We start from the raw sequence: 20,007 nt of genomic DNA, 5'->3' as shown, positions 1-20,007 counted from the left end.
GCACTTACCTTACAACTTCCTGTGTCAACTGTTGCTGTTTGTTGTTTAATTCCTTGAAATATTCACAGTTTTTGTCAAATTTGCATTCAATAATAACAAAACAATAATAAAAAAAGCCGCGCAAGCAAACAAACAAACACACACACACATAAACTCTATCGCGTGAAACGAGTTTTATTTGCTGCACACACCACAACAACAACAACGACTGCGAAAAGGAAACCCCAATCAGCCAAGGATAAAATGCGATTTGCAATTAAATCCCGTCGCTCCGCCCGCATCGTGGGCACTCTCTTTTTTCTCAGTGTAAATAAAAGGCAACAGGCACGCCGTTCGGAAAAAAAGGAAAAGAAAACAAAACACGGAGAGTTGGGCGCAAAAAAAGGTAAATAAACGCACGAAACGCCGCCGACGATGCGTTGTCTTTCGAAAGCCCGATTGGTGTGACCGTGGCTCAATTAATTATTTACACCGCTTGGAGTCATCCCGGAACAATCGAATGTACCATCGATAGCTATCGAAACGAAAATCGATAGATTTGGGGCTAGCAGTCAAATTGCAAAAGTTAAATTACCTTAATGCCTTAATTATTCTTATTAATATCTTATTTTGAAAGACAATCCTTAGCAGTAAATACGTCTTTCAATAAAAAACCTTAAAACCTTAATACTAATTAAAGACCAATTCATGTTTGCTCATTTATTTTTAGCAAAATACATTTTATCAGAATTCTTAGTATTAATAAGTTAATTTTAAAGTGTAATGAGCTGCCCGTTCATTTTTCTTCATTAGACTAGATTTTACATTTGTAGTGGGTTCAAATATTCGTGATAATCAAGTTTTAAATACTTTCTTAAATAAATAATGAAAACTTGTTTAGTGCAAAATTCTAAATATAAATAGTGTGGACAAAACCCGTGGTTGGAAACTCGGGAAACTAAAGAAACAGGCGCGCTTTTAAAATGTTTGTGTATGTTAAAACTCAAATGAAAATAGCATTATAAATTAAGCTTGATAAAATAAAATATCGTCAGCAAGATAAATGTTTTCGTTATATTTCTGCTTGTGCAAAAAAAGCAAATGGGCTGTCAACACTGAGACCAGTGTGAATTAACACTCATTCAACTTCAAAAAAGATAACGTTTTCACATCACTAAGAAGTACTGATAAAAAGTTATATATTTATTTTTTCGCTTACTTTAAACGTTTAAAGAAAGTAATCTGAAAAATGCCGGTGAGTAAGAAGTCACCAATATACTCGGAGAATAAAAATATAATACACAGTTGGATGACTAATTAATGACCGAATAAAAAATATATCTTACAACCCATATTTTTGTTTACATGAAACGTGAAGGCCTTTCACTCGGAGATTGAGGATTTCCAAGGATCGCTGGGTAATATGGCCATTTTACCATTGCGTACACAAATCCGAGGACCAGCGCCCAACGTTGATATTCCCAACGATATCATCGATGAGTCACTGTACTTCTGGAAGTCGAACATTTTCTTCCGCAATTACGAAGTGAAGGTTGGTAACTACTTAAATATGAAATATAAAAAATATATTTAGAATACAGTTTAAAATTTAAAAAAATCAGCACAAAATCTAAATTATTTCAAAGAAATCATTATAATTTAGAGCATTGTGAATACAGCTATATAAAAGTAAATATTTTGATGATAACTCTGAGAGGCGTGTTATCTCACAACAACAAAGCCCGTGTAGAAATGTTGTCACAATAAACTAAATTGCTTAGTTAATTTTATAACGTTTTTTAAAAATACCCTTTTTTTCTAAGTTTTTTTTTTTTTTTAACGGTTAATAGTTTAGTATACAATAATATGTTGTCTTGCAGTTATATAGTCTTAAAATATAATTTTAAAATAACAAATTCTTGAACAAATATTTGAAAATTTAATTTAATTTTTATATAACAAAAATTAGAAATATTTTACTGACAATTTGATTTCCATATTAAAATAATTTTAAATATTTTACCTAATACGTATGACTGATGAATCATTTTAAATCCCCCTTTTTCGAAATTTTTTACGGTTATAACTTAAAATGTTATTATTTTGTTTTCCTCTAACTACGAACTACTATAAACCTATATACCATATCTAATCGCAGTCGGAAGTGGACCGGGTGCTTATCTACATAACGCTGTACATAACCCAATGCTTGAAGCGTTTGGCCCGCTGCTCGAGCAAAGCGCAGGGTCAGCAGGAGCTGCATAGCCTGGCCATCTCGCGGTTCGACTTGCCCGGCGATCCGGGATTCCCCCTGAACGCCATATACACCAAGCCCGACGATCCGGAGCAGATGCGTCAGTACTTCCTGCAACTGCGCCACGAAACCGGATCCCGACTACTGGAAAAGGTGTTCGATACGCCGGACGACAAGCCCAGCAAGTGGTGGATATGCTTCGCCAAGAAGAAGTTTATGGAGAAGAGTCTTTCGGGGCCGGGAATGTAGAAAAATTCACTATTTTACACCTTTTTTTTTGGACTGTGCACTGGTAAAAGTATTTCAATTCATTTAAATATTTAATTTGTTTTTTGGAAATTTTTTTTTTTTTTATATTTGCAAAATAAATTTAGTTTTAGTATTTCATTTTACTATTTTTATAATAGGTTTTAATATCTTAAAATGTTTTTTAAATTAAAACCATATTCAACTTAAAAATAATGCATTTAAAACAAATGGAACCCATTTTAAATTAAAATTTGTTCACATGAATTCTAAAATTATACAATTTTGTATATTATTTAAATATGAAATATAAAATGTTGTATTCAGAAGCCAGATATTTATTACCAGTGTAAACATTTTAAGCTTCTCACCAAACCAAGAAAATACTGCCGATTTCTAGAAATATATAACGAAAACAATATATTTATAACTCTGCTGTAAATGCTAAAAATAAATAAACAATGAAAATTTTTTGGATTCAAAAACAATTTATTGTGGTTTTTTTTTTTAAAGATTTGATAAAAGCGTTCAAAAAGCACACACATTTTCACATTTAAGGCAAACTTAATGGCTAGTAGCGGTATTAAACATTGTTGCTAAAAGCTAATAAATACTTTATATAAATCTTACAATATTTATAAAATCGATAAAAAACATTTTTTACATATTATTTTAACGATAGTTATTTTTAATTTCTCTGAAACAATTAAGGACAGAAATGGGTAATCAATTATTAAAAAGTTTTTTTTTTGCAGATCATTTTTTTTTATAACTCTGCTTTTTTTGATGTTGAATGATAATAAACATTTCTATAGATACATACAAATGCACAGCTTAAGACTATCAACAAAAAAAAAAATTGAAGAAAAAAATACACGATATAGGAATAAAGCTTAGAGTACAGCACGGCAATGCATTCACATACAGTTTAACAGGAATGACAGCATTATTTACACAAAACATAATACTTGCTAGCGATCAAAGCCTACTTAAACTCCTTGACAATCTCCACGATGCTCTGGTAGGTCCCCGTGACGATTCCCAAAACAGCCACCGTCAGGATGAGGATGTTCTTGATGTAGGACCACACCCCCAGGGCCTTGGGCACCGGCGCCCTCGTCACAAAATCGATCAGCACCGGAATCACGAAGGCCAGAGAGGTGGAGCACAGTGCGCCGATCAGCGAGATGAACAGATTTAGTTTGGGAACGACCAGCGCAACTCCAACTAAAAATGGGTTAGAAAATGGGTTAAAATCGGCTTGTTCTATCTGAGATTTATACATAAAAATAATCTCAAAATATACTATTCATAATTATTATTTACATTTCAAAATAAAAAAACTATGAAAAAACAAATATTTTTTACATTCTACAACTCTCGATCAAATTAATCAGAAAATGTAATGATTATGAATTGAATTCTTAAAATTTTAAAAATCAACTAAAAATGGATTACAAAATGAGTTAAAATCGGGTTGTTCTATCTAAAATTCAACATAAAAAGAATCACATAATATACAATTCATAATTATCATTTACAATTATCAATAACATTAAGTAAAATATGTAATAATTACGAATTTAATTCTTTAAATCTTTAAAATCAACTCAAATGGGAGTTTACAAATCGGTAAATATCGGATTTGATATATTTTAGATTTATCCAGCAAATAATCTCTAAGGATATAATGCATAATTATCAATATTATTATGAATTTAATTCTTTAAATTTGGAACACCAACTTACACGTCATCATCACCATAACAAATCGCAGGCACACCTGCATGGTAATGGGATACTTTTGAGCACAATCGTTGGATCGCTTGAGTGGGGGCCACAAGATCTTCATCATCACAAAGAATTGAATGGGATAGCCAAGGAAAACTCCCAAGGCTGCTACCACTTTAACAACCTGGGAAAATCTGCAATCGACAATTATTGAAGGAGTTTATAAAGATATTAACAAATTTAGAACATCGAACACGGCAATGAATTAAAATCAAAGCGAAAAATATTGAAATAAAATAAATATAAATAGAAAAATATTTAGTACGATTTTTTTTTACAATTGTATATGTATTAAAAATACAAGTTGCACAAGCTCGTTACATTTTTGACTGGCACTACTTACACTTCCTCGACCACCAGATTGAGTGTTATGCTGCCGGCGACATCCTCGCCCCATCGCACGTAGCTAACGAATCCGGTGAAAATGAACAGGGACGTGGTGAAGAACATCGTGGAGTTGAGCACTCCGAACCGGGTGCTGAAGTTCTCCGGCCGGCGCATTGAGTTGCGGAGCGGGAGGATCAAGGCAATGCCCTCGTAGGAGAAGAGGGCGGTGCCAAAGAACAAGGCCAACTGGGATCCGCCCGTAAAGAGGTGCCTATCGCCCAACGGAGGCATCGGTCCGTCCGAGAATGCAATGGTCAGGGTGGCGATCAGCCCGAAAAGCAGCGCCACATTGGCGAACAGCGACACCGGCGAGATGTACTTGAGATTGGTCATCAGCGAGGGAATCATGGCCGGCAGCAGGGTGATCAGCATCACCATGCTCATGCCAATATCGATGCCATTCTGCTGGAGGACCTGCAAACAATCATTTCGTGGGTTTTACCATCAAATTCGGCATTTTTAATGTGAAAAAAATAATAACAATTTTAATTTTGAAAACTGTAAACATTCCTTGTTCTTAATGAGTAAAATTTAATTCACATTTAAAACATTAAATTATGTAAAAGGTTTTTTTTACATGTTGATGATATTAAAAAATGTTGGCTAAAGGACCTGAAAATAATCATTTTGGTGGCCTTATTGAGCGAATCAAAATTATACATTTTAAATGTGCAAAAATCAATTAAAACTACGTTAATCTTTTTTTCCGTAGTGTTAATCAATTTTGGGAAACTATGTCTATTTCTAATCCTTAACGAATAAAATTAAATTAATATTTAAAACAAAAAATAATATAGTTGGGCTTTCCTGCTGTTTGAACATTTTTAGGTATGTTAATGAAACTACAAAATTTATAAATAAATATAAATATTTTCATATGGTGTTTATATTTTTCTGTTTACAAATATTTTTTAATGTTGTTCGAATTTGTAAAATATTTACATTTTGTGAGTTGTTTCAAAAAATTGTTTCTTGTCTTGCCTTGTCTTATTTAAAATGCAAGCAACATACTTATTTTAAAATTTTGTGTTTGAAAATATTTTCGAATCTTTTTACTCTTATTTAAAAATTATGTGATCCGCTGTTTCAGAATATTGTGAAAAATTAAAAAATGTTGTGAGTTGCATATTCCGCCTTCTATCGTCACTCACCTGGTGAATGTTCTCCGTGACAAAAACGAAGTAGATGGCACAGAATCCGAACTGGGTGACACAGAGGAACATTTCGACGATGAGCTTCATGACCCTTGACATTTTGCGCAGGGGGCGTGGCCCGTACTCAAAGCACTTCTCCACCGTTTCCGGATAGTCGAGGAAGTCGACGCCCGGCGTCCGTTCGACGGCCGAAACGGATCCGCGGATGAGCATGCGTTCGCAGTGGACGCACATCACGGCGATGATGGGCAGCAGAATGGTGGCGCCGACCAATCCTCCGTTTTTGAAGCAGTCGCCCATGGCGAACAGCCCAGCGCCCACGCTGCCCTTGAAAAGATGGGTGACCGCCTCCAGTTCGCTGGTCTCGTGGCCACGTCGACGCACCGGATCCCCGTTCTCGGGATCGCTATTTTTATCCATCCCTTGTCCCTTCTCCGGACTCTTCTCCGCACTCTTCTCCTGCTTCTCCTGCCTCCCGGTTATTTCCAGTGTTCTTCCCATTTCGCCGGCTGCTTCGATCGCTTTTTGATCGCTGTGCTGCTGCTGCTGCTGCTGTAGGTTAAATGCAAAATTTTGTAAAGTCAGTGCGAGGTTTTTTATTTATCCAAGTTTAAGTGCATCTTGTTTATCTCCCTCTGTTCACGTTTTAAATATTAGCCCACAAAATTTTACGTATTTCTATGTAATTACTGCAACGTTTACAACCATATTTTTATTACTCTACTTTTATTGCTAATAATATTAGTATTAGTTTTTTCTTAAGTGTATAATATAAAGAATTTAAATCAATTTAACATACATTTCTACTCAATAACTTCGATTTGTATTTATTTATCGAAAAAAACTTATACATTAAAAATTTCATAGCTGTTAAGCATAAATAAATAAATAAAGTCAAGAGCAACAATACACCTCACTTTTAAAGTATTCAGATTATTCTGCGGTGTACTTACATATGCAAATATATCCCTGTGCAAAGATTTTTAATGCAAAGCCCTGTACTTTAAGCATTCAATAACATAAGGCCTAATTTTTCATTCATAACAATAAAAAACGCTGTCGCTTGTTAATGGCTTGACCATTGGCAACATGTTAATTAAGTCGAATAAAGCGCTGAATCAATAAATAAGTTTAATTCATTATAATTCATATCGCTCTTAGACTAGTTCATGTCAATGTCAGACTTTTTGTTTGCAGAATCTAACATACATGTTTAAAAAGCTTTTTTTTTATTATTATATAAAAATTACCGATTTTTTAACATAAGAGTTTTTTACAGACTAATTTTTAATAACTAAAACTAAGAACTAAGAAAATAGACAGCTTAAGGTATATTTAAAAAATTGCTGCCCTATTTATATTCAAAAGTTTCAGTGTACAACAAGTGTTAAAGGCATTACAATACTTAAAAATAAGAACCCTTGAGAATTTGCAATTTACGACTTTTACGACTAATTTGAATATCCATAAGTTGTTTCACACACTCAAATAAAAAACTTATTTTTAGGGGTAATATATAAGACACTTTTAGCGACCGGAAAGTTGGAAATTAACCCCATCAAGGCCACAACACTAAATTATTCACAATTTGTGTGGAGTTATGCATTTTGTTTGCTTTTTTTTATAGCTAATCAGACACATAACGGCACAATTGGTCATTAAAGTTTAAACAGATTCCACAGCATTAATTATATTTAGCCGACAACCGATAAAAGAAACGTATTAAATGTCTAAATGTATTTATTCAGGCGACCAGCGATGTTCACCTGTTGATATCGGCGAGTAAGTACCGCTGTGGTATCGCCAAATAGCAAAATAGTATTAAAAATAGTACAAAATAGGACCGCTCACGGCAAGAACTCAAACCAGACTCAATGCTCGAGTTGGCCAACAGAAGCGAATAGCAAAAATTGCAAAAAGCTAGAGTCGAAAAGCGAAGAAAATAAATAGAAAAATAAAAAGCGGCCTGTGTGTCTGTGTGAGCAATGCAAAAATGCGCATAACGTTAACCCCCTACACTCGTTTAAAAAAAAAATATACCCCTCTCCTGGTTGCATTTCGAATTAAAAAAAAACGCTTTTGATTTTCCAATAACATCACATTTTATTAGCTTTTTAAACCCCGATTTCCTATCATCGGGTTGGGATAAAATTCAAAACATAAGACAAAAATTTTTGAAAAATAGTAAAACCTTTTCTCAAATATTAATATCTGAAATAGTAAATAAACAAGTTAGTTTATTTAAAAACTCAAAAAAAATATATCAAAATCCTATAAAAATAGTAAAACCTTTTCTTAAAATACTAAAATCTGAAAGTGTCTTGTAAAATATTATAAACTAAATCATATTTGTTAAGTCAGAAACATATTGTTTAGGTATTACCCCATGGGCAATTTGGGGTTAAGATGCGTGAGGGAGTGTGAGATCTATTACGATCTGATTATCCACAATAATTTCGAAAGCTTTTGTAACTGGTCTAGCCGACTCAAAGTGGTTACAAATAAATCACTTTCGCTCGAGGACTTGTCTCATTCTGAGTGGAAAATTACAATGGAAATGCATTGAACCGAAGGGAGGTGGAAAATAGCAGGCAGTCACTCATCGATAAACGATAAGATAAACCTGGTTTCTTCATAGATCAATGATTAACTAAAACGTACTCAATGGTTAATAAAGATCTCTAGATAAAAGTCATTTTAAATATTGCAAAGAGTTACTATAACAAGTTCCCTATTATACAATTCCCACTTTATTAACAAGGTAGACAAAAGACAACATTAAAAGCAATTGAATGTTTAATGTACTTGAACCAATTTGTATGCCAAGCTCAACAAAAGTTGAGAAAGAATCCCCTTGAAGCCAATTTACTTTCTGAGAAAATATATATTGTAAAGATCAAAATCAGATTAACAAAATAAACAAAATTGTTAAATTAGCCAAACAGTTAATAGATGCAAATTATTTAAATTAAATAGTGCTCTTAATTAATGCAAATTAATTTTTTGGTTTCACCAGGAAAAATATAAAATGCCTTTCTACAAAGCGTTGAATGATGTGTTAAAATCAATTATAAATTCAACTTTTATTATTGTTTGAATTGTTTATATAATTATGATAATTATTGAAATTCACTGGAAAAATCCGCTTTGAGCTTACCTCCATGTTTGTTTCTTTTAAACTAATTATTTTGGCTTATTCATTAGATATGCATGTTAATATATATTTTTTTTTGCAATAATTAAAACCTGATGTAATAAAAATCGCTTAACAGATTAAAAATGCCATAAATAGGAAAATACATGGTTATAATGTTATTTATGGCTATCATATCTAAAACATCTTCAAAGTAGTCACTAATTTGGTCATTATTATCTGTAGTCGTCATGCACTGTTGGTTTAGTTATTTACATTATAAAATTACATAAAAGTGAGTGGAAATTAATTATTTATTGTTTCGCGGCACGTGATTTAAGTGAAGTAATTAATAATTATTTTGTTTATTTAAAGTAAATAAGCCGGCAGTTTGTGATGAACAAATCATATGTGTGTGCAACTGCTCAGTTGTGGACGTATACTTGACAACATTACTTATTTTAAAAGCATAGCCAAAAGCGGACAATTTATGTTGTTTTGTGTATTTCAACTTTAGTGATCTCTATTTATTTAAAGGTACTATTGCCGACGAACATTTATGGGCAGTAAAAATGTTGTCATTCATCATTCAAAGTTAGTTAATTTATTTATTTGCTCGCTGAAGGCTGTGCGAGTGTGTTTTTGAGAGTACAAAGTTGGATCCGTAACGCTGACTGCGTCATGGCATTGGGATTGGGTTCTCATGAAAAGAAAAGGGTTGTTGTGCCGCCGGCAGGAAGTGGTTTGATCAGGTTCAAGGATCCCCCCATACCTCCGTTTTCCTCGTTCCACCTTTCGGAATTCGACTCGAATTTTCGACTTGGTACTACACAGCACGTGCCCATCGCATCGAATTCTTGGGTGTACAATGAATATTATTATAGTATACCTAGTATATATATGTAGCTTAAATGCAGCGCATACGTGACCATTACACCTTTACCTTAACCCCCGGCAGCCCCCTGGGGCCACTGAAGACGCACGGAAATTTACCGCCTTGATTGAAGAAGCGCCAGTTAAATGAATTGCACGGAATCAAAGTTCTCCGGGCGGTTGCTGCATCTCACTTCCAATCAACCGATCGATCGATAGATCGATCGATGTTTACGGAATTCAGCAATTGGATTATATAAGGGGTACTAAAAAACAAATGCATAACAAGCTGCAGGGGCGTCGTCATGGGTTAATATAACTCTACAGCATAACAATAAATTAAAGACTTTTTTTTGTATTAAAGATAATTGAATATCTTTGAAACAATATATAAATGGGAAGAACATTATATATTTTAGTTATAATTTAAAATATTTCATATTAATTCACCCCTTTTTCGTGCGCCACTGAGTTCCGTCATGCATATCCAACGACATTGCCTGCAGTTTCATTCATCGTTCGAGTTGAAGGTCGTTCGCAAACGGTTTCGATTAGATTGATTTGGTTCGGATCGGATTAGATTAGTGTAATTCCCATTCAGGGAGATAGAGCACGAGATATGTTTCCCGGTATGGTTCATAACCAGTTTCTTCCAGATGAAAGCGAAAGTTATCAAACGATATCTATTAGAATACCGACTTATGGATTCTTTATAAACGGGGTCAATGTCAAAGCTAATTTGGTAATTAAAATCGCTGCTAGATTAATTCAATTTCAGCTAACTCGTTCTGCCACTTGATTCGTAATCGAGCCATTTATTTTATAACTGCTTTTATTCCAACTTTTTTGGTAGCAAAAAAATCCGCTTACAATTTCTGATTCAGCACAAAAAATTGTAGCAATTAACATATTACTAAATGGGCTTATGTAGATTCGTTAAGAAGCGCAGAGAAGGGCACTCCTTTATGATTTCATTATTATCATATAATATTTCACCCAACAAATATTTCCCCAAAAATCCATTTTAAACCAAAACATTGTTTTGACTGCTCACTGCATAGACTTGAAAACCCAAAAAAAAACACATCTGTCAAGTTCTTGTCACTTTTTGCGATGACGTCAAAACGAACGTCGCATCGTATATTCTCACTTAGTGTCTATAAAAAAAATAATCAATTATAATAAGTAAAATGCGCTGCACGCTTACTTAGACACAAAAGGAGGCACTTAGATATACTATATATATGTATGTGTGTTTCTTTTGTTAACAATAAATTCGCCAAACATGTTATGAATTTATGTAAGTAATGAAGGATTACAAGTAGGTACATATTATATTGCTTTATAATGTTTTCAATTGTGATATGTCGATAATACTCCTAAAATAGTGTAGTGATCCATTAATTTTGCATACATTTTTTGGTAATTCTGTTAATATGGTTTGCTTTTCGATAATATCTAAATAAAGCTTTGATATTACTGATGAGGTTTTGATATCGGTGATCTTCTGATATTCCTGTTATGTTCGTCTTAGGTAACTTATTTTATTCCTCATTTATTTATTTTTAAATTATTATAATGAATTCATAATGATCTTATAATCCATGGCGGAATCGGAATTTAGTCTTGGATGAGCCTCTGCTCTTGTATTCTTTTATAAACAATGTAATGATAGTCTAATGATCCATGACTTTTCCAGATGTGCCATTATCAAGTTTTCCATTCTCATCTCATCTATGAGTGGTACTTTTAAAATTATTTCTTGCAACCTTGGCAAGATCAGTTATTATTCTTTGATGATTATAGTTTGATTGGTTTTTCATTTGCGTTTTTCAAAAGTTGATGGTTTAAATATGTTGAAGTTTGTAACTAATCTTGGAAGATCCATTAGCTGCTTTAAAGATGATACTGTTGTGATGAGTACTGCTTTCTTGTGCTGCTTCGTTAATGGCGATCCTCAACGATTCTCAAGAGAAACCTAGTCCTCAGTGCAGCTCCTCCTCGCCAAAGTGCTTGACAATTTGCTTGAGACTCTCGTAGGAGCCGGTGAAGAATCCCAGCATTGCCATCACCAGGATGACGAGGTTCTTGGCGCAAATCCAGACGCCTGGACCCTTGTTCTGTTCACTCCTGGCGATCAGCTCGATGACGGGCGGAAATACCAGGGCCAAGGCAGTCGAGCATAGAGCGCCGATCAGCGAGATAAAGAGTCCCAGGGCCGGGACCATTTCCGCGATGGCAACTGCAGGAGAACCTTTGAGTTTTTCCATTTAATATGGTCCCACAAGCCGGATACTTACGGGTCACCAGGACCATAAAGGTGCGGAAGCCCAGCTCTCCGATCAGCGATCGTCCTTTGATGCCACACATTTGCTTGGCATTGGGCCACATAATCTGGATGGCCACGAAGAACTGCAGCGGATAGCCCAGCAGTACGCCAGTGGAGACCATCAGCTTGACGGCCTGGGCCAGACTGCGGATGGTTAAGAGTCTCATAGAATCATAGGTTGATCTAGGTCCAAGAACCCCCCGCTCCACTCACATGGTATCACCCAGATTGAGGGTCAGACTGCCTCCAACCTGTTCGCCCCACTTCATATAGCCCACGGATCCGGCGAACATGAACATGACGGAGACAAGGAACATGCCCACATTAAGCACACCCAAAGGGCGCTCGAACTGGTGCGGTTTTCGCATGGCGTTCTTCAGCGGCATCACCAACGCAATGCCCTCGAAGGCAAAGATGGCGGTGCCGAAGAAGAGGGCCAGCTGGGAGCCGTTCGTCCAGAGGGCGCGTTCCTCCACCCCCGGCAGTCCGTCCTTGAGGGCATAGTACAGGGTGATGGCCAGTCCGAGGATCATGCAAACGTTGGCAAACATCGACACGGGCGTCAGCCACTTAAGGTTCGTGATCAGCGAGCTGAGGAGCACGGGTACAAAGGCCAGCAGCATCACCAGATGGACATTCATGTCAATGTCGTAGGCTTGTAGGATCTTCAAAATTGTTCCCAACATTGCATTTTCCATTTTCCATTTTCCATTCTCACCCTAACTCAACTCACCTGCTTCAGATTTGTGCTGATGAACACAAAGTAGATGCAACAAAAGCCCAACTGGGTGACACAAATGAAGATGTCCACCAGACGTCCCATCGTTCGCGACCAACCCCTCAACTTCGGCGGACCGTTCTCGAAGCACTGCTCCACCGTCTGCGCATAGTCCGCGCATACTGAGTCGCCCCTGAGATCCCGCATCTTCTTGGAACAGGTCACCAGGACGTGTTGGCAGTGGATGGAGACCACCGCTATCACCACGGTGAGAAGTGGAGCCACCAACAGACCTCCGTTCTTGAAGGCATCGCCCATGGCGAATAGCCCGGGTCCGATGTTGCCCTTGAACAGGTGCACGATCGTCTCCAGGTAGCTTGAATTACAGGAGCAAAGTTCATCGTGGGGTTTGGGGTTTTCTTTGGCAGGATTAACTGGATTTGACGTATTACATATGCAGATTGAGGGATAGTAACTCTTTGGCGATGGGATGTTAGTAGGTCATTGTAGGAGGATTTTAGGTAAAGCTGGAGCATGGGATCATTTTAAGGGTTATATCCATAAGAGCAGGATCATGTAGGCTTTAGGATTATAGTTGTTAGTCATTTTTAGGTATTGGGTACGATCGTCTTCACATAGCTTATGTTAAAGGAACACAAATCATCTTTGGGTTTGGGGATTAAGGGATATTGAGGAATAGTAACTCCATGACAAAGTAATGTTGCATTAGTAGTTGGTTATAATAGGTGGATTTTAGGCTGGAACATAGCATCACTATAAGGGTTATATCCAATGATGGGTTGAATAACAGGTAAAAGCAGGATTAAATAGTCTGGGGAAATAGGTAAAGCACTGATGACTTTTGCGTAAAGCTGGAAATTAGGAGCTTTATAAGGTGTTGATCTGTTGAATTGGCTTGAGGAATATATTTGTTAGTCATCATGAGGTATTGGGTTTTAAGGAGTAGCTGGATTACGGATTTTCCGATGATTGGTTTCATTCTTGGCAAAAACTTAAGCCAAAAAAAACTTATCATTGGGATCGAGGTTAGTAGGTAACATCCGCCGAGTTGCAAAATAAATACTGATCAATTGGCTTAACGCTGGGAATTGTTATTGGGGTTAAATTGTGTAAAGTGTTGATTGCCGATGCAAACTGTATAACAGGATAGTGGTTAATTCATTATAGTTGTCGTAGAATAATACAGATTATAATCGTTGATAATATTTTTGTTGAACGATGTTAGTCAAAATTGTAACAATATTAGTTTATCCAAAACAAGTGTGTTTATCCATTTTGGTGGTTTAAAGCTGGGAGTAATGATCTATTTTCGAAAGGTTAGTTAATTATGACAGGAATATATTGGAGCTGGGATAGGAATTGTACCTCAATGAGAAGTAAGGTAATCCATTGTAAGGTTGCTTTGAATTTGGCTAACATTTTCGATAGCTTGGAGATCAGTGGTTAGTAAGAGTACTGCTTTATTTAGTTTAGATGTTATTGTTGTTGGTTGGGTTGGGATTAATATGTTGGTTACGAGGAGCAAGCGGTGGTAGTATAGCATAGTTAGTTTGGGATTTTTCACAAGCAGCCTTACCTTGTGGGCGGATGATACTCAGAATCGTGATCCTCTTTCTTGATGACCTTGGGTGCGGTTTCACCTGTCACTCCGCCATCCACAGTTTCCTCTTTTGGAAATGTCGCAGTCTGATTTTTCTCTAGCTGTGCTGGCGCCTTTCGGTTTAGATTTAAAATTTAAATTTATTTAGTTGATAAATTTTATATAAATAAAGTCATATAAAATAACGCCTATCGTGACTAATTTTTCACGATTTCTTGGTTAAACGTTTTTAATTGATCGAGCAAAACGCAATCCTCTCAAGTGTTTCCGCCTGTCAATCTCCATGATCAAGTTTAAAGACGCAGATCTTATCGGGGGAATCACAGATCAACACGTGCACATATTTAATTCCACATGACTGGAGAATTTAGTGCTGTAATTAAAACAATTGGGGATTTCCAACCCAGAGCGACAGATGGAAAAGTTCTCTCAATACCGATGATAAGAATGCCTATACTTTTGGGATAGTTGGGCGCACAAACTAAATCAAAGCGAATTAAACGGATTCATAAAAGCCAAATACAAAGCAAATGAAGTGCTATCTTTATCTTTATCTATATATAGTGTCGACTAGATAAGTGGCCTTTCGATGACACCTGAACGTCTGCCAACAGACCAACCGATATCTATATCTATAGCACGTGTCTACCGCGAGCAATCGCAGTTCAATGGGTCTAATAGAAATTCGAAGATAAACCTTAAGCATTTGAACACTTAAGCATTTCCACTTGCTTACTTTGTAGTTTAAGTTTCAATTAGATTAAAAGTAAAGTAAAGTGCACACAATTAAATAAAAATACTGAACAATGTGTAAACACTTTTGATTCACTTAACTATACTTTACCTTTTGAAGATGATTAATTATATATTTGTGGGTCTAACTGAAAATCATAGATAAGACCAACGCATGTTCAAGTGTCCTCATTGTCACTACCTAACTTTATTGTTTAAGTTCCAATTAGTTTATAAGTTTAAATACAATAAAATAATTTCTAAGCAATACTTTACTTATTTAAGATGATTAATTTTATATCTATGGCTATATTTTTCATTTGCCCTTATCTAAAATTATAAATATGCCTCATTTCATAAATTTTCAAGCAATTCGTGCCATGTAACATAATCCTATCACGTTCTTGTGTTATTTATTTGATAGGTACTGCTTTCCTGAATAGGTAAAACCCACGTTCATTCACTATATTCAACAAATGAACGTAGACTTGCTATCAACAAATTATGACTGCAATACTGAACATATGAAGTATTAATTGGGATAGATGGCAAATGATTTATGGGCCACTTTGTCAGTTGCATTTCAAATAAAATTGTCGAAAGTGTGGAAAGCGTTTTTCAATCCCTGTTGCCAACTATATGGGACAGATATAGTTTCTATATACGGTCTCAAGTGAGTCTTAAGTGTCGTAAATAACAAGCTACTTATCGCCAAACTGATTTTACTTTCGCTCTGGAAATGCTAGTTTAGATTGTCGTCCCACATGTGGTATACGCAATCTGCTGAAGGACATGGCGCCCCTGACGTATACGTGATGTCTAAAAGGCTACTTCACATATTTAATTGGACTAAAACCTTGTGTAAATCTAGACACTTATTTCCATTGCTTATCGGCAGCTAAAGTAGTTGAGACAAGGTATAAATTGTTTTTGTCATACACTGGCATAGGGTATTATGAATATAGAAAAAAAATTCTTAAGAAAAAAATATCAATTAAAAAATAATGTATAAAAAAAAGCATTTCAAATGCTTAAATATTTTTTATAAGGTTGTTATCGGGTATTTAAAGCGGCGGAATTCTAAATATTGTATTTGAGTTCAGCTACTTATTAAATAGGAAAAAACTATAAGGGTTAGCCATGGGTATGGCAAAAATAAAGGGGGGATGGATGGGGGGCGTATGGGACGAAGTATACCCTTGAACATCTTCAACTTTAATCTAGACCAGACTTTTACCGTGGAAAAGCAGACTGGCATGTCGTCAATTGTTGACAGATAACATCAGATAGAACAGCCCTCAAGTGCGTGGTGTGCCTTTGGTCAGCCCCCCGCCCCCCTCCACCCACTTCCCCACCCACCGCCTTAACCCATGGCAGCCCCCATTGGCAAACTGTCAACAGGGCCTCACTGATATATATCATTTCACTTCTGGATTTTTTATTAATTTTATTTTTGTGCTTCTTGAATTGAGCAACGTTTTTGAGTGGAAAATTTTCCACGGCTGACGGTCTGGTCTGTTCTTGTCGCTTTTGTCGAGGGTTCACTGCACTTCGAGGCAACACAAACAATGTTTAATTTCTCTTTTATTAATGTTGCCGGAAATCTGACAAGCGCAAAGGGAACCTTGATTGGCGTTTATTGGCAAAGCTTTTGTCCGCCGCACAAATGCATTGGAAAAAAAGATTCCACAGAACGTGATATATTTACTTTGAAGGCATCGAATGATTTTTCTTATATTTATAAACAATATAGTTTTGCATTTCATATGAAAGGAAATAAAAAATGCATGTACTTAATTACTATTTTGTTTTTTTTTTAATTCTTTATATTTTATTTATCAAAGATTTGTATGTGGAAATAAAGGCAATTTGGTAGATATTGTGCATTGCACTTTTAGACAAAGTTTTAAGTGCACAGATAAAGATGGAAATAAATATAAAAAGGTGTTCGGTGTCTGGCCCAAAACCAGTTCTGACCTTGATCAAGCCAATGCATAAAAGTGTGAGATTTTCAATTTCCATCATTTGCATTTTCAACGGCAAAAAAAGATTAAATACCTGAGACGTAACTAGGTAAAATGCAGGGGTGTGGCTTAAAGGGATTTTTACTGCCATAAATAATTGGTAATCTTTTATGAAAGATAAGTGACAGTAAAGCCATAAATCCAAGCCACAAGATAAGCTGGAATTTCGCACTAATCAATGATTTCGTTTAACGGAAGTTTATGTCAACGTTAGGGGTTTAGGCCATAAAACGTATAGGTTGTTGAATTTTAATTAATGTTCCTCTAGAAACTTGTAGAGTTTTCTTAAGAATATAATTAATAATAATATTATTTCAACCATTGATTTTTGAAAGATCAATTGAAATGAACGTATTCTTTTTTCTAAAGTGGTTTAGAATTTTGATTCTGATTTTCTTAAATAATTTAATTTGTTCATATTATAGAAATCTAATTAATGAGTGTTTAGATATTTTTGTATGTTTATTAAAATTTTCATTGGCACATATTTGAGCCCCCTTAAAAACCAAACTTCCTAGTCATTCACATCTTTTCAATGTTTATACAATTGTTTGCATACTTAATGAGTTTCCACTAATATTTTTTTATTCGCATTCTATTGCTTAATTGCTGTTATTATGCCGGCTTATCGCTATTCCCTCCTGAAAAAACTTTGCCAAGAACTCTGTTTTAAGCAAAAATAAAAAATGCATCATCTTTATTTGTTGATATTTTGTTTCTGATTTTGCACTTGAATTACTTTGTGTCTACCAAAAGGAGTTGCCTGTGTTTTTGGTTTTTGATTATTGATTTTAAATTTGAGTTTTGTTGTTGTTTGACAACCGGCAAAATTAACTCGTTTTGTTGTGCGTCGTAATTATATTTTTTGTTGCCTCTTTTTCGGTTGTTTTTTTTTTCTTTGGGTTTCACTTTTGCGATTTGGGTTTTCTTTTTTAAGGCATGTGTCTTAAATTTAATTACACACCTCGGCATCCATGTTGTTGTTGTTGTTGCTGCTGTTGCTGCTGTTGCTCATAGTCTTTTTTGTTGTTGTTCACCCAGAAGTCGGTCAAAAATTAAGCAAAACCAAAGCAAATACAAAAAAAAAAACAAAGAAAACGCAGACGTAATTGCCTGTTCTTGATCTTAATGATTTATTTTCGTAGCCTGCATTTGGCTACCGATCTACGTAGATGTCTTTTACTTTTCGAGGATGCGAATGCGGATAGGTTCTGGGATTTTTTAGCAATTGACGATCTGTTCACTGTGTGTTAATCGCTCCACGAAAAATTCAAGACTGACGACCGGCGACAATCGTTGGGTTATTCGGACTGGCCGCGCGAGTGGGAGTGAGATAGGTGCTGATACACTTGCGAAAAAATTTCCTACTTTGGTATTAGCTTGGTTAAAATTTAGAACAATTTATATATTTTTGGTAAATGATTTTTGGTTCACACAACATATTTCTTTTGAATGCTAGGCCTTTAAAATAAATATTTTTCATTATAATATTGGCGAATTAATAGTAGGTTTAATGATTTAAAATTTTTTTAAGTCTCGAAACCATTTATAATCAAATAACTATTATGCATCTTTCAAATAGCATTTATGTTTAATTTCTTATTTACATAGATATTGAATTTTTATGAACACTGATTTTAAAATAATTGATAGCTTGCGATATTTTTCCAAGTGTATAACGTGGGAGAGAGCATCTCTCTTTCCCCATCTCACCCCTCTCGTTCGCTCCTTTGCTGGCTCATTGCAAAAGTATTCGACAAATGGAGTGCGAAAGAGATGGGCAACAAACAGGTTGTCAATCAGCTGTTTTAATTAAATTACCTAGTTCGAATAGCGAGCCACAGGTGGCGGTGCCGCAAGTAAATGAAGTCAATTAATGAATGGAATGAATAAGCTAAATATAACGACTTAGTGCTTCGCTAATTGGGCGATAGATGGAGTCAAATGGGAAGATAAAAAGCAGCCTCTTGGTTTATAACTTATAAAAATTTTATTACTGATTTTAGGCAGTATAATTATTATTTTATTTGCCTTTTATAAAAATGCTTATCAATAAATCCCTGGGGTAGGCCACAGCTAAAACAGAACCAAAATAAGTATCAGATATGCAATAAGATAATAAAATAATTTATTATATCAATAAATAAATGCCATTTGGGGTTAACGGACTTTTTATTTTATGCTTTATTATTATTGATTTGTACAAAAATAAATAAAAGCAAAAGGCAAAGACGATGAGAGAATATAGAATTCCATTAATAAATGTACACAAAAAACAATTTCGACTTAATACAAAAATTATTATTTATAAGGCCTAATATTGTGTCTGATAATTTTGTGTTCCATTTTATTTTTTTAGCAATTTAATTTAAGTAATTTCTTATTCAGAATTAGGTAATTCCAGTGTAGATCTCCTTCCATGAGATTCTATTGCGGGACGCACGCCAACTATTTGAGCAGATCTCTCAATTGGAGACGGCGGCGACCTCAGAACTCAGAAAAGCGCCAGTAAAAATATGAGACCCTGTCCCTGGCCTTGAAAACAGATGGACAGCACTTACCCATGAGTCTATAGGCCCGTAGATATATGCCTAACCACCACAAGATCGAACATTGTCCCCTGATTTGGCATGATTCGCTTTTTCGTCGGATGGATGGGTGGAAATACTATAAAAAGATTCACATTTTGGGTCAGCCGACCCAATGACGAATACTTTCTAGCCAAAACGTGCGTGGATCGAAAGTCTATATTTAAAATACTCTTAC

At 35.3% G+C, this 20,007-nt stretch overlaps 3 protein-coding genes across 8 annotated transcripts in view; 1 reads left to right on the top strand and 2 right to left on the bottom strand.

The window, feature by feature from the left end:
• LOC128264441 (pleckstrin homology-like domain family B member 1) overlaps positions 1–438 on the bottom strand; it is a 31,541-nt gene extending 31,103 nt beyond the window's left edge. Inside the window, exon 1 of the mRNA XM_052999900.1 lies at positions 9–438. The gene's annotated coding sequence lies outside the window, so the exon portion shown is untranslated. The remainder of the gene's footprint in view (positions 1–8) is intronic.
• A 664-nt stretch (positions 439–1,102) lies between these two features.
• On the top strand, positions 1,103–2,952 carry LOC128264399 (actin-related protein 2/3 complex subunit 3). The gene is made up of 3 exons (XM_052999840.1): positions 1,103–1,234; positions 1,358–1,531; positions 2,138–2,952. The coding sequence occupies exons 1-3, from the start codon at positions 1,229–1,231 to the stop codon at positions 2,480–2,482; spliced, it is 525 nt and encodes a 174-aa protein (XP_052855800.1). The 5' UTR covers positions 1,103–1,228; the 3' UTR covers positions 2,483–2,952.
• A 71-nt stretch (positions 2,953–3,023) lies between these two features.
• Positions 3,024–18,528, bottom strand: LOC128264397 (proton-coupled amino acid transporter 1-like). 6 transcript variants are annotated; one of them, XM_052999836.1, is made up of 6 exons: positions 18,206–18,528; positions 14,462–14,598; positions 12,880–13,240; positions 12,360–12,811; positions 12,118–12,290; positions 10,913–12,059 (listed from the first exon to the last, which is right to left on the bottom strand). In XM_052999836.1, exons 1-6 carry the CDS (start codon positions 18,254–18,256, stop codon positions 11,803–11,805), a joined length of 1,431 nt encoding a protein of 476 aa, XP_052855796.1. In that variant the 5' UTR covers positions 18,257–18,528; the 3' UTR covers positions 10,913–11,802. The 6 variants fall into 6 exon arrangements, with proteins under 6 accessions (XP_052855794.1, XP_052855795.1, XP_052855797.1 ...); XM_052999834.1 differs by lacking the exons at positions 10,913–12,059; positions 12,118–12,290; positions 12,360–12,811; positions 12,880–13,240; positions 14,462–14,598 and adding exons at positions 3,024–3,706; positions 4,229–4,404; positions 4,614–5,071; positions 5,809–6,363 and having other exon boundaries at positions 18,206–18,527; XM_052999835.1 differs by lacking the exons at positions 10,913–12,059; positions 12,118–12,290; positions 12,360–12,811; positions 12,880–13,240; positions 14,462–14,598 and adding exons at positions 3,024–3,706; positions 4,229–4,404; positions 4,614–5,071; positions 5,809–6,360 and having other exon boundaries at positions 18,206–18,527.
• Positions 18,529–20,007: the final 1,479 nt, after the last annotated feature.

The sequence above is a fragment of the Drosophila gunungcola genome, unplaced genomic scaffold (genome assembly GCF_025200985.1).
Source record: "Drosophila gunungcola strain Sukarami unplaced genomic scaffold, Dgunungcola_SK_2 000070F, whole genome shotgun sequence".
Lineage (NCBI taxonomy): Eukaryota > Metazoa > Arthropoda > Insecta > Diptera > Drosophilidae > Drosophila > Drosophila gunungcola.
This window is presented reverse-complemented; position numbering and strand designations above follow the sequence as displayed.